The 13,203-nt window shown below is 33.0% G+C and overlaps 1 protein-coding gene across 2 annotated transcripts in view; it reads left to right on the top strand.

Moving 5' to 3' along the window:
- The window catches only part of DMD (dystrophin), a 1,921,557-nt gene that overhangs the window by 1,022,473 nt on the left and 885,881 nt on the right, over positions 1-13,203 (top strand). For both annotated transcript variants that reach the window (XM_044670154.1, XM_044670155.1), the window contains exon 45: positions 104-253. In XM_044670154.1, coding sequence (XP_044526089.1) covers positions 104-253 — 150 coding nt within the window. The remainder of the gene's footprint in view (positions 1-103; positions 254-13,203) is intronic.

The following is a 13,203-nucleotide window of genomic DNA, read 5'->3' as shown; positions in this document are numbered from 1 at the left end:
CAATGACCAGTAATTTTCTTTGTTAAAAACATGTTTTCTCTGTTAGATAATAGATATTTCCACTATAATTTATTGTAAATGTTGTTCCATCTGTTGGTTTTAGTTACGAGTGGAAGAACTGCCTGGACGCCAGGGAATACTGAAACAATTAAATGAAACTGGAGGAAAGGCTCTTATAAGTGAAACCATAAACCCAGAAGAGCTAGATAAACTGGAGAATAAACGCAAAGAAGTGAACCTTCGATGGATAAAGGTCAGACATATTGATAACAGTTTCTTCTCAAATGTAGAATGTACTACAAATGTCTACATTTTTTTGTTGTGAGTTTGTGTGCTGGAGATTTGGCTCAGCTGTATGATTTGTCACAGATGGAATTTGTGGTGATATTAGAAGAAAGTGTAAGTACTGAAACATCCAGTGCTATTCTTCAACATAAATTATTTTCAAGAGTTGGCCTGAAAATTGCCTAAGTAATTAATTGGATGTTCAGTTGTGCATGGAAAGCCTTTAGAAGAGATGAAGGTGACCCATGCAAAAAGTAAAATAAAGCAAAATCCCTAATTCTTACCCAGAGGATTTACTAACTAAATGATGGATGCGTGAAATTTATGCAGCTCCATATGCGCACAAAACAAAGTCACCAAAGAAACCTATAACAATTGTCCGAGCTCTCTTGGGAGACCTCAACCTGTCATAGTTCTCATATTCTCTATATGTTTCCATTTGTTTATTTTTAATTTGAGATTTTAGGAAAGTAAATATCGTCTTAAGACTAATAATATGCAACACTGTTCTCGTTGATGAATATTAGTTACATATTTAAAATATATTTGTCATTTAAAATCGATATTAAGCAATACCTGTTCATCAAGATGTATATATATTATATGTAGATATAATAAAGCTCTTTAAACCAGAATCACAACAAAGAGATTTTGCAGTACTGCAATGTTCAAGAAAGAGAGAATGCCAAAACAATGTTTTCATTCTAAAATAGAAACATCAGAAGCTAATCAACAATTGTTTGTTTCTTGATGTGTCTCCAAAATAATTGAAAGGTGTGAAGGATGTTGCAGAGAAACTTTTTTACACTTAGGCAATTTTAAGTATAAAATCTAGAAATGTGTCAGGTTATTTATCTCATTATTTAAAAACCATAGTGCTGAAGTTTATCTAACAATGTCAAAGTAATATATGTAATAAATAAGAGATTCCAGTTTTATGAAAGTATAGGAAAAGTCTATATTATATGAATTAGTTTCATGTAGCAAAAATAAAGTAGCAATTTGAAAAATAAAATATCATGCTAAACATAAGAATCTTCATAAAACAATAAAATGGGAATGAAACAAGAGGCAAAATGTTACAGAAAAACCTTGACCTTTTACAACAATAAAAAAAAATTTAAAAATCAAGATAGAGTTTTTTAGAGGGTATAGATCATAGAGATAATAGAATTAAAATGGACTTATTTTAAAGAAGAAGAAATTGAGGTTCATAGAGGATAAGTGACTTGTTTATGGTCATACTGTTAATAAGTGACAGAGTTGGAATTTTATTCAACATAGAGATCTTTTTACCCCAAATCAAATTCTTTTTTCCACTTTTTCAGTTCTGCTTGAAAAAAAATGTCACCTTTTGATTATAATTTTTTCTTTTAAAAATATAGTTATTATACATAGTTCTTGGCACACAGTAATTGCTTAATAAATGTCTGTATATTAACTGTCAATATATAACATATACATAATGTTTCTGTATATTTGCATATGTTTTCCTATTCTGCTGGTTTCTATATTCCCTTATCTGTTTCATAATCATCATTTTTTAGCACCATCACAATAAATGATTTGTTAAGGCAGCTCCAATTATTGAACCTATACTTTCTGATTGTTTTTATTATTACAAAGAGTATGCCCATGGATATTTCATGCATTTAATGGATATCTTATGCATTTAAAGTGTATTTTATGCATTTAATTTAAGAATAGGTAAATAACAGTTCATCCACATTGACCTAAATAGTTGTTAATCTGCTTTAGAAATTTTAAAACCAATTTTATTTATTTTTATTTTCCTCATTTTTAAAATGAGAAGATTGGATCAGAAGATTTCTAAGGCCCCTTCTGAGTCCAACATTCTGTAGTTTTTGAATTCTGAAACCTAACGTATGAATGAAAAATTTGACAGGGATCATTATTAAGCTATCATTTGTGCCTATTGCCTTCAGCTCCTATTCTCTTATTATTTTTGGTTGTCATGTCTTTCCCAGGCACTAACTCTTGATCAGGCAGACTTAAGACCAATCAAAGAAAAAAAAAGAGAATGATCAGTCCAGTATATAACTTACTGTTTTGGAGTGTATTTTAAACAACTTACCAGTGAGAACCTATGTATGGTTCTTGAAGAAAGGCATTTCATCATCTTCAAGGGATTTCCAAATGTCTCAGTCACTATGTCCAAAGAAAGAGAGAATGAGACCCTTCCTTCCTTATACTTCTCTCCTCCTGGTGGTTGTGACAACACATACTTAGTATTAGTGACTAATCTGAAAGTATCTTAGATAATATGGTACCATGTTAGTCCCATATTTGGGATGTTCACAAGATAGAACTTTTGGATAAAATTTATAGCATATTTTGTGATGATATTTGAAAATATTGTTCCAGAAAAATGATGCTGATCTTAACATTTCAGATTAGTATCTTTTCTCAAAAATGAATCGTAGTAAACATATTTTTCTTCATAATCTATAAATATTACTTATATATTAAGCTATAGTTTCACCAGTTTAACAAACCAGGAAAGAATTGCAAGTACACCAGAAACTATTGTGATTTCCAATTTCTGTACAGATTGAGTAAGAAAGTTTGGGAATTGGGATTTGGGATTGACAGCAGAAACTTTGCCATTTACTACCTATGTCATCTTGGGCAGGTCATTTAAAGTTTTAGGACCTCTTTTTTTTTAGATAAAAATATTTCCATATGTTTTTTTATTTAAACAAGTTAAGATCAGCATTATGTGATACCGAAAAAAGTACCAACCCAAATAGTCCTTAATGTTAAGAATTAAGATGTGCGCCTAACATTAAAAGGATCCATATACCAGAATAATATTAATTGTAGTTAGATAAAAATTAAAAATCCAGGTCATTTGTTAAAAATCATAAAAAAGTAGTAAGAATACCAAGGTAAAGGAAATTTATTTTAAAAAGTGTTCTGTCAAAAATAAATCAAAATATGAAATTTTGTTTCTATGCTAAGTGAATGTAATGGAGGTGGATAAATGGAGGAAGATGGGCAAGTGAAACAATAGGCAGTTTTACTCTATAGAAGTTGAAATGGCTGATTCCAAGAAGGAAGGCAGTACATTGCAACCAGATAGAATACTGGAGGAACTAAGACAGGACCAGAAGACAAGTACCATAGAAGAATTCAAAAGCAAAGAGGAAGAGTCTTTCCCAACCAATTCTTGCTGATCTCAGGATAACGATGGGAAGGGTTAGTCTCCTCTCTAGTAAATATGGTAACCTCTGCTGACTTTATCATTGAAAAGTACTATATTATTTTATTAAAAAGATTAAGCTAGAAATGGTGGATTGTTTACTTCTATTTTACATATAGTTCATGTTCCTAATATTCTAGCAATTACTTCCAAAAATCATGATTTCAACTGGCGCAGTGTACTTCACATTAAAGCAGCTTAGATAATCAAATTATGTTTAGCAGAGAAGTACCAACATTCTAATTCTGAGCCTTCTTATTCAATCATATTAATTAATATCAATATACTCAGTGGTATCAGTCATATTTGCTTTACTTTTTATTTTTTCATTGTTATAAACTTAATAGTTGTTAATTTCATAAGTAATGAAGGAAAGAGAAAAATATGATTACTTGTTAAACTATGCATCTCTTTTATAGACGGCTTGATTTTTTTAAGTATATGTTAAATCCATTTCCTAGACTTCCTTGTTTAGATGAAAATCTGAAATTCTGTCTATTCTGTTGTTTTAAATATTTCAATGATATGGCTTTTCTTTAATTTTTTTTGGTCATCACTCTCAATGCTCTCTAAAACCATAAAAGCTTACCTTAGAGCAAATAAATCTGGACAAGAGAAAAAACTAATCATCATAATGTTTCTGGCTGAAAATGTTTATCCAGTGGTTTGTGAAAAATCATGGACAAAGAAAGTAATTGCTGCAGAAGGGAAAAGAGATAAATGTCACTAGAGTCTTTCAGTATCAAACTATTAGTCTGACTGGTTTCTGATAAAATTCTGTAATGTGTCATAAAGGGATGGTTTTTGAGCATTTGGAAAGGAAAGAATTTTTTTCTTAAAAGTTAGCATGCCTTGTTTTATTGAAAAAAGGTCATCCAATTGACCTTATTTCCTTTTTTGAAAACCAATTCATTAAACCAATAGATTAAACTAATATTCATAGGACAATAAGATCATATATCATAAATGGCCTCAGTAACCATCTGGTTACATTTATATTGCATATGAAGAAACTGAGGCACAGTGTCTCTTATATTATTCTTATGGAAGAAATGAAGAGGGCCAAAAGATAGCCCAGTTCTATGAATTCACTTAAACAATAAAATTGTTCTTTCTACCAAAAATGGTCATTGGTTTGAGGAAAATCTGGAGGGAGATTTGTAATAAAAACTTTCTCCCTTTTTTTTCTAGTGTGGGAAGGGTTGACTTTTTGTTGTTCACCATTTTTATAAGTAATTTGGATGAAAGTATAGATGATATGCTTATTGTGTTTTCAGTCACATAGCAGCAAGATCTTTAATTTATTGAATGGTCAAGTCTAGCATACAAGAAGACAAGTGATAAGGTCAAAAATGATCCTAATATGATGAAATTCAGCTAAGATGAATTTAGAGCCCTACACATACATTAAAGGAATGAAATTCATACTGAATTCATTGATGAATGTAGGAAAGGTGAAACTAGACAATAGTTCATATGAAAAAGATACAAGGCTTTTGGCAGACTATAAGCTCAGTATGAGTCAACAGTCTTCCATAGTATCCTAAGAATGTAATAGAAGCTTAGGCTACATTGAAAGAATTGTAGTATGAATAAATGAATAATAATAATCATAGTCAATATTTATATAGTGCATTCATATCTATAAAATGCTTTATGAATAATTCATTTGAAGTATGAAGGAGGCAATGGTCTTAGTATATATTGCTACAATCGCTATGATCAGTCTACATTTAAAGCATTGTGTTGAATTCTGGTTAGCATATCTTAGGAAGGTCACTGACAAACAATAATGTCCCTGAAGGGGAATAACTTAGAATAATGAGAGGAGTGTATTCCATGTCATTTGAGGATCAGCTGGGGATTGCTGCCTATAGAAGAGAAGACTTGGAGCAGAACAGGGATATTACAACTGCTTCAAGTCTTTGAAGGGCTGTCATGTTGAAGAGACATGAGATTTATTCCACTTGGTCTCAGAAATCAGAACATAAATTAATGCATATAAATTTTACTGAGAAAGATTTTAGCTCAATCTAAAGAAAAACTAGGACAGTGAGGTGGCACAGTGGATAGAGCACCAAGCCTGGAGTCAGGAAGACCTGAGTTCAAATCTGGTCTCAAACATTTGGTTATTCCCCATTTTTTAACATTAATTCTACTTTATTAACAAAACAATAAAGGCAAGATCTTACTTTATAGCCAGAGAACATATACACTTCCAAACATGGCTTTGAGCAAATTTCAGAACCAAAACAATAGACACTAAATTGACAAATTGAACACATTTTCCAATCCCTCATTTCAAAATTTTCCCATGACAAAGAATTGTTAAGTTAATGACCATCAAGGCTGAATTGCTACTTATTTCCAGAGATCTTACCAAAGAACTCCTTTTCCAGTCTCCAAAATTCTGAAATAGATGGCCAACATGTTATCAGATTTCTCAAAGTGACTTCATCCATTTGGTCCAGAAAAGTTATTACCATCTCTATTCAGTCAGGTGACATGATCTATAAGTCCTCTCTTCTAGCTTATTTCATAAAAACATCTGGATTGGCAGTTATGATTAATTTAATCTGTAGTTTAAGTTCAACTATACCAACAAAATGGATTGGCTGGTTTATAAAAACAAGAAGGAATAGGGTTCTTCTTGTGTTTTTTTTTCCCCAGAGGAGGAAACTGAGGCCCAGGGAAGACAAGTGATTTGTTCAAAATCATAGAGGTGATCTGCTTTCTGAATCTTGGTGAAGGCTACTTCTACCTTATATGCCACAGTTGTCTATTGATTGAGCTTATAAAACTTGGGAGTTAATTGCTAATACTACCCAAGGCTACTATTAATTCTGACTCTTAACTCATGCCCAATAGAAACCTAAATCAGTGGTTCTCCTCTGAAGTGTTAGGACTTGGCTAGGGCAAGTCACTTAACCCCATTTTCTCAGTTTTGTCATCTATAAAATGAGCTGAAGAAGGAAATGGCAAACCACTCCATTGTTTTTGCCAAGAAAACTCCAAATGAAGTCACAAAAGGTAGGATGTGACTGACATGACTCAATGACAAGGCTAAAAAAGAAAAACTTCCTTATGATTAGAGATGCTTCTAAATGGAATGACTGTATATGAGGTAATGGGTTCCCCATTACTGGATAGTTTTAAATGGAGTTTGGAGGACTACTTATCACAGACATTTAAGGAATTGCTTTTCAGCTATTTATTGGGCTAGATGGCCTTTGAGTGCCTTGTGATTCTATGAGGATCAAAATAACTTAAACTTTTCACTCCATCATTGAGTGAACTCCTTTACCTCTCACTCTCCCAACTAAAACATGGAGATGGGATTACCAATTTCCTTTTTATAGGAAAAAATATCATACTAGGAAAATCTGAAATGTCTTTGTCTAATGCTTAACTGAAAAAATTAATTTTCAAGTAAAACATTGATTCCTTACTCTATTGATCATTTAATTTTTATGTTAAAACTTTTACAAACATGGACTTTTTAAATTAAAAAAAAAATAAGGGCAGCGGAATGGTTCAGTGGATTGAGAGCCAAGCCTAGAGATGGGAGGTCCTGGGTTCAAATGTGGCATCAGATGCTTTCTAGCTGTGTGACCCTAGATAAGTCACTTAACCACCATTGTCTAGCCCTTACAGTTCTTCTTCTTTAGAACCAACAAACAGTATTGGTTCTAAGAGAGAAGGTAAGAGTTTAAAAAAAAATAAAAATATCTATTATTACCCTGCATTATAGAGACTAGTAGGTCAAAGATGTTAAAATACAGTATCTTTTCAATATAGTATCTATTCAAAGGCTCTTTTCCATTTACTTCTAGTTAATTACCAATTATTTTAAAATGAGTAAAAATGTAACAGTCATGTGAAAAAAGGAAAGAAATACCCAATAATTCTTGGACTTAAAAGAAGTACACTTAAAATAATTTTTTCAAGCCTTTTCATATGCATAGAATTTATTGCCCTATAGCAATGAATGTGAGCATAGAGGAAGAATCAAATACTAAAAGGACATTCCTAATATAAAATAAAGGTTTGGCTTTTATTTCTGCATTGCTTTTGCTTTGGGGGTAACCAAATTTCATGGTACTGACCTTGTGAATAGAGGGGTATTCCTTCCTTTCCAGCCATAACAATAACAAAATGACATGTTTTAGTATGCTACTACCTTAAACTGAACTTGAAAGAGGACAAAGATTAAATACCATGTTGAAAAGCATGGATTGCAAATTCTAACCTAGTTTCCTTTCTTGCTGTCTTCTGAAAAGTCGATATTTTGTACAAAAATGAAAATGATGGTATTTTTATGAAAGGTCATACTAATAGGGTGAATAAAGTTTTCTGTCATAAATCTTTATAGCCCTATATCAAGATATCTGAGTTTATTTAAATAATTAAACATCTGCTTTTATATCCAGGTAAACTGCTCACCCATTGCTTCAAAGCAAAGAAAAGAGACCCTGAGCACTGGTTTGGGTGATATATTCATTTTTTTGTCATATACCACCTGCCAGGACACATAACAGATCAGTAATGGGTTTCTTACCTTTTATTGTGTAGTAAATGGATTGATAGATTAGACCTAGGGCCAGTGAACCATGGAATCAGAGGTTTGGGGGAAGGACTTTTATCACTCTCTAATGTTATTCTTGTCTGGTATCAGCCAAGAGGGATGAGCTAGATTATCAGAGAGTGAGCTGTATGCCAGAATCACCATTCCTGTCATTTATTCACTTTAGACTTTTAGACAAAGCTACAGTATGGACTATGAAGGACTAGTGATCGATGTCTGATGCAGGCATTTCATTTTGTTCCTTTTTAATTGGGCTGTTGGTGGGAGAAATAATTACAGAACATTGAAAAGATGATTCTCTTGTTTGTTAGAGCAAATCATCATGTTCTGGTGCAGAAATAAAAGAATTCGAGTGGAATGACATCTTTAATTTGGGAACATTTTCAATATCACTAAGAAAAGTATAGCTTATCTTTGGCTTGACAGGTCAGAAACTGAGAAAGTTGACCAGGGCTAGGAAAAGTATTGGAAACCACAGTCATGGCAAAGTTATAGTTCAGGCATCAAGCTGATCTTGATAGTTTGACCAATAGTAATATATATGATATATTGAACATATTTAGAATAATATAAATAAATGTATATGTAATATGTATATGTCCATATATAACTACTAAATATATTTTTCCATAAAATATTGAAAATTAATTTCTTATAAAAACAACATATTAAGCAATTTCCTTATTTAGGGTTTATTCATTAGGAAAGTAGACATAAATATTTAGCCTAAGTAAGTCTTAAGCTCTTCCTCCATTGGTGCATTCCTCCTACAGTCTCCATTTTGAGGCGATATCTAGGCCAGAAATTCCTTCATTCCTCTTCTACCTCTGTCCCTGGCTTCTAGACATTCAGACCATGTTTTCTTATCTCATAGATGAGGGTATTTCTTTACTCTTTGCCCAGGACTAGGCACTAGTGTGAATTATTGCCTGAACAGATTTTGACTTAGAGCCTACATTCTAGTGGGTAAAAATCTTCTTCTGATCCCTTAAACCAGAATGGGCAAAAAGGACAATTTTTTTCAACAGTTACCATAGTGACTGAATCAAGTACTGTGGAAATTTAAAGTTTGGTCAGTTATCAAAGACATCAAGATCATCCCCTGCATCCCAGGTTGTCAGTAATCATCCTGATTTTTGTATTTCCCCTGGCCTTGGATAATTCTGGAAGAGAGAGTGAGACTGACCTTTCACGCAACTGAGCCTCACTCAAATCCAATTCATACATTTCAAGACATCACCTGATGATGCTATTTGTCCTCTTTAAAAATGAAGGACAATTAAAAATCAAGAAGAAGAAAATGGGGAATGATGTCAGGATCTTTTGATATTTGGAGAAAAACAAATATTATAGGATTTTTATTTTCTTAGTCAGGTATGAGGCAAGGAATTCATCTGAGACTTTGGGAGATGGAGGTGTTAAGGGAGATTCGAAGAGAAAATAGATGTAGGATGAAAAAAATGTAAAAGACTATTGCTAATAGCAATACAATGTTATCCATGACAGTTCTGAGGGACTTATGAAAAGGAATGCTTTCTACATCTAGAGAAAGAACTTTGGGCACTTGTTTATTTGGGTGTATGATTTGGGGTTTTGGTATTAAAGATTACTCTCTTATAAAAAACGAATAATATGGAAATATTTTTGAGTGATAATACTTACATAACCCAGTGGTATTGCTTGTCAACTCCAGGAGAGGTGAAGGAGACAACATGAATCATGTAATCTTGTAAAATTTATGTGTATATTTGTCACTGAAATAAAGAAAAAAAATTAAAAAGAAGAGAAAATGGATTTAGAATAGCCCCTTTGTAAGTGACGTGTAGAATTAATTAAGGTTGCATATTAGCATTGCTTTATTGATATGAAGGCCAAGTTGTGATTAGATAACATAAATTTATAATGGACATAGTCATCATAGTTTCATTAATTTCTCCAGCAGAGTAGTTTAGGAATGAAGGTGGCAGAAGATGAGAGTAATAGAACACTGAAATTTTAACAAGATATGAGTGGTGGTAAAACAAGAGAACATGATATTTGAGGATAAAAGGTAGTATAAAGTTGAACTGGTTCACTAAGGACATTGGGAGGCAGGAAAGTTTAACCAGAATAGAAGTCATGTGCTGAAAAAAAGTACTATAGGGCATAATAAAAATAGAGTATAGGTTTAAGAATAGTAAGGCTTACTAAAACATGGAATGTTAAAATATTATGATCAAATAAAGGAATTTTATAGCTCTTAAATGTAAAAGTAAAATATTTGTGGGTGATAAAAATATAAAGGTGTAACCATCCCTGTGTGTAGCTGAATTGAAATAAGTCATGAGAGTGGAATATATTGAAAAACTGGAAAGTTTGAGTATTTAAGAAGAGAGCATTAGCAAGTACATTGATGACTTCAAGTATAAGAGTAGTAGAAGAAGATAGTGAGCCAGGTCCTGAACTCATTAAAAAAGGAGAAGGAATGTTTTGGGATTTCATAGATAATATCTACCAGAATCTAGATAGGGTAGATATAAATAAATAAATACAAAAAATATGTATATTGTAAGTGTTAAAAATTTATAAAAGAAGTGGAAAGAGTGAAAGTAGAGAAATACAAAAGGGTTGAGAAAACATTAACCTATTTAACTAAATATTATTCCAGTGCCAGGACTTGTTAACCTTCAATCAGAATTAAACTATCTCCAGAAGACAGGAAGGGAAAAACAGCTATCTACTCACCCAAGTTGCCTCTAAGAGACAGGTCAAGACAATGACTGGAGCTGAAGGTGACTCCTGAGGCTGACTTTCTTCTTGGAGTGACCCTCTTCTTGGAGTTTACTCTCTCTTTCTTGGAGTGACTCTCTTCTTGAAGTTCATTCTCTCCTTCTTGAAGTAACTCTCTTCTTGAAGTTCATTCTCTCCTTCTTGGAGTGACTCTTTTCTTGGAGTTCACTCTCCACTAGACTCAACTCCTCTAGACTGTGTTCAGGGTTTGCTTTTATGGTGACTTCTTGTCTCCTCCTCTCTTCACAGGGGTCAATCACAGTTTCTAAATTGTCTAGCATTACCCAGGGGGCAGTGTTTGTGGGAACTAGTTTGCACCTAATGAGTGAATACTCACTTAGTTTCTGAACAAGTTTCTGACTGTTTGAGTTAGAAAAAAAGGGTGAAACTCTCCAAATATCTTGCTGGCTTCTCACCTAGCACTAGGTAGGATGTAAATTTACTAAGTGTTTTGTGAGCTCTTCCACCTAGTTCAAGCTTGTGTTGATTCAAAGTTATTGTTAACCAAAATGTAAACTCCAACTAGGCAAAGAGAATAAAGGATTCCCTTTCACAAGTGCAAATTCAAAGAGAACAAAGAATTCCCTTTTACAATATATACATGCATACGAATATAGAACCTCAAAGAAAAAGCAATTAAGTGAATAATGGCAGTAGCATGAATGCCTAGAAATTTTAGTGATTCCCCAACCTGTACCTGTTTATCAAGGATATAAAAGCTTACCTCTAAAGGATCTTTTTCACTTCACTGTTGGGTCTTAGTCATTCTATAACTACATCTAGAGTTAAACACTTTTCATTACATTTAACAAATCTAAAGGCATGTTTCTTTTGTCAACCTTTATTATTCTTCTAGAAAGTGGTATTTATTCCATAAGTTTTTCAGTAATTTTCATCATTATCATCATCATCCCTTCAAATAATATGACTCTAAGTTAGGTCATAGTACTCCCCCTTTCATACTCTCTATTCCAACCAATTTGGGTTGTTCACTGTTCCTCATTCTTATCCTGAATTCTTATATGACTGACTACTGTCACTATTCTCTTCCTGCAGCTGATTCCTTCTAACTACATCTATCTGTGGAATACTTCCTACTTTTAAATCCCAGTCATTTTGTTTTATCCCTACAAATTCAAAATTTCCTTGAGGTCAGGGTCTGTATCTCATTTCATTTTGGTATATTCTCTATTTTTGCACACAGTAAGTGCCCCCAAAGTGTTTAATTTATATATATATATATATATAATGTAATTGTTATAGTTCTTTGATTTTTCATTAACTAATGCTTAAAACTCATCTTGCTAAATTTCACCATTAGATTAAGTCTATAGCTAATATATGACTGATGCTAACTGAATTTTATAAGGTAAGTGAGTGATATCTTTTTGCTCACTTATGGTTTCTTGATGTCTCATCATGTTTTTAGCTCCCACTTTTTCAATTCCAGTTTTTAAGGAATTACTTCACTAAGTGAGATTTTTTGCCATTTTTCTCAATTTAAGCAATTCTGTTTTTAAAATGTTATTTTCTTCAGTAATTTTATGTCTCTTTTATCAAACTCTTAACTGGCTTTTCATAATTTTCTTGCATTTCTCTCATTCTTTTTACCAATTTTATCAATTTTTCACCTACTGTACATATTTTAAAAATCATTTTTACCTTTTTCAAGAATTCTTGTTGGACTTATGTTGAATTCTTGTTGAGTTCACTTTTTCCCCCCTCTAAGGGTTTGCTTATAGCTGTTTTGACCTCATTATTATCTTCTGAGTTTGTAATTTGAGCTTCCCTGTCACCAAAATAGATTTTCACTTTTTTGTTGTCATTTCCTCATTTTCCAGCCTGTTGCTTTACTTTTAACTTAATGGTAAAGTTTGATTCTGTTCTCAGGGTGTGGGTCAACGGTATTGTCCCAAGCTTCAGACTTTTTCACACTGGTGTTTTAAGAGCTAATTCTGGTGCTTTGAACCAAAGTAATATGAACCAAGGAGAAGTGTGGTCACTGTACCTTTGTGGCTAAGAAGCAATTCTGCTTTCTACAGCTCCTGATTCCTTGTGACTACAGGGCTCCTTCTTCCTTAGGAGAGCAAGCACTCCTCTCTAACCTGGAACTGTAAGCTGAAAGTGGGTAAAGACAATGGAGTTGCCAAATGGTCCTCTATCCAGTACATAGTGCAAGCTTAGAGGTCTGGAGCCTCTTTCTGACCAGTTGCCCAGTGCCCTTACCACTTCTGACTTGACAGCTCTGAAAGCTGCTGCTGCTGCTGCTGTTGCTATTGCTTTCTCTACATCCCACAGCTCGTATTTCTACTATGTGTGCTACACATTAGCACCTACCCCA

The sequence above is a fragment of the Gracilinanus agilis genome, chromosome 3, assembly GCF_016433145.1.
Source record: "Gracilinanus agilis isolate LMUSP501 chromosome 3, AgileGrace, whole genome shotgun sequence".
NCBI classification, from domain to species: Eukaryota; Metazoa; Chordata; class Mammalia; order Didelphimorphia; family Didelphidae; genus Gracilinanus; species Gracilinanus agilis.
This window is presented reverse-complemented; position numbering and strand designations above follow the sequence as displayed.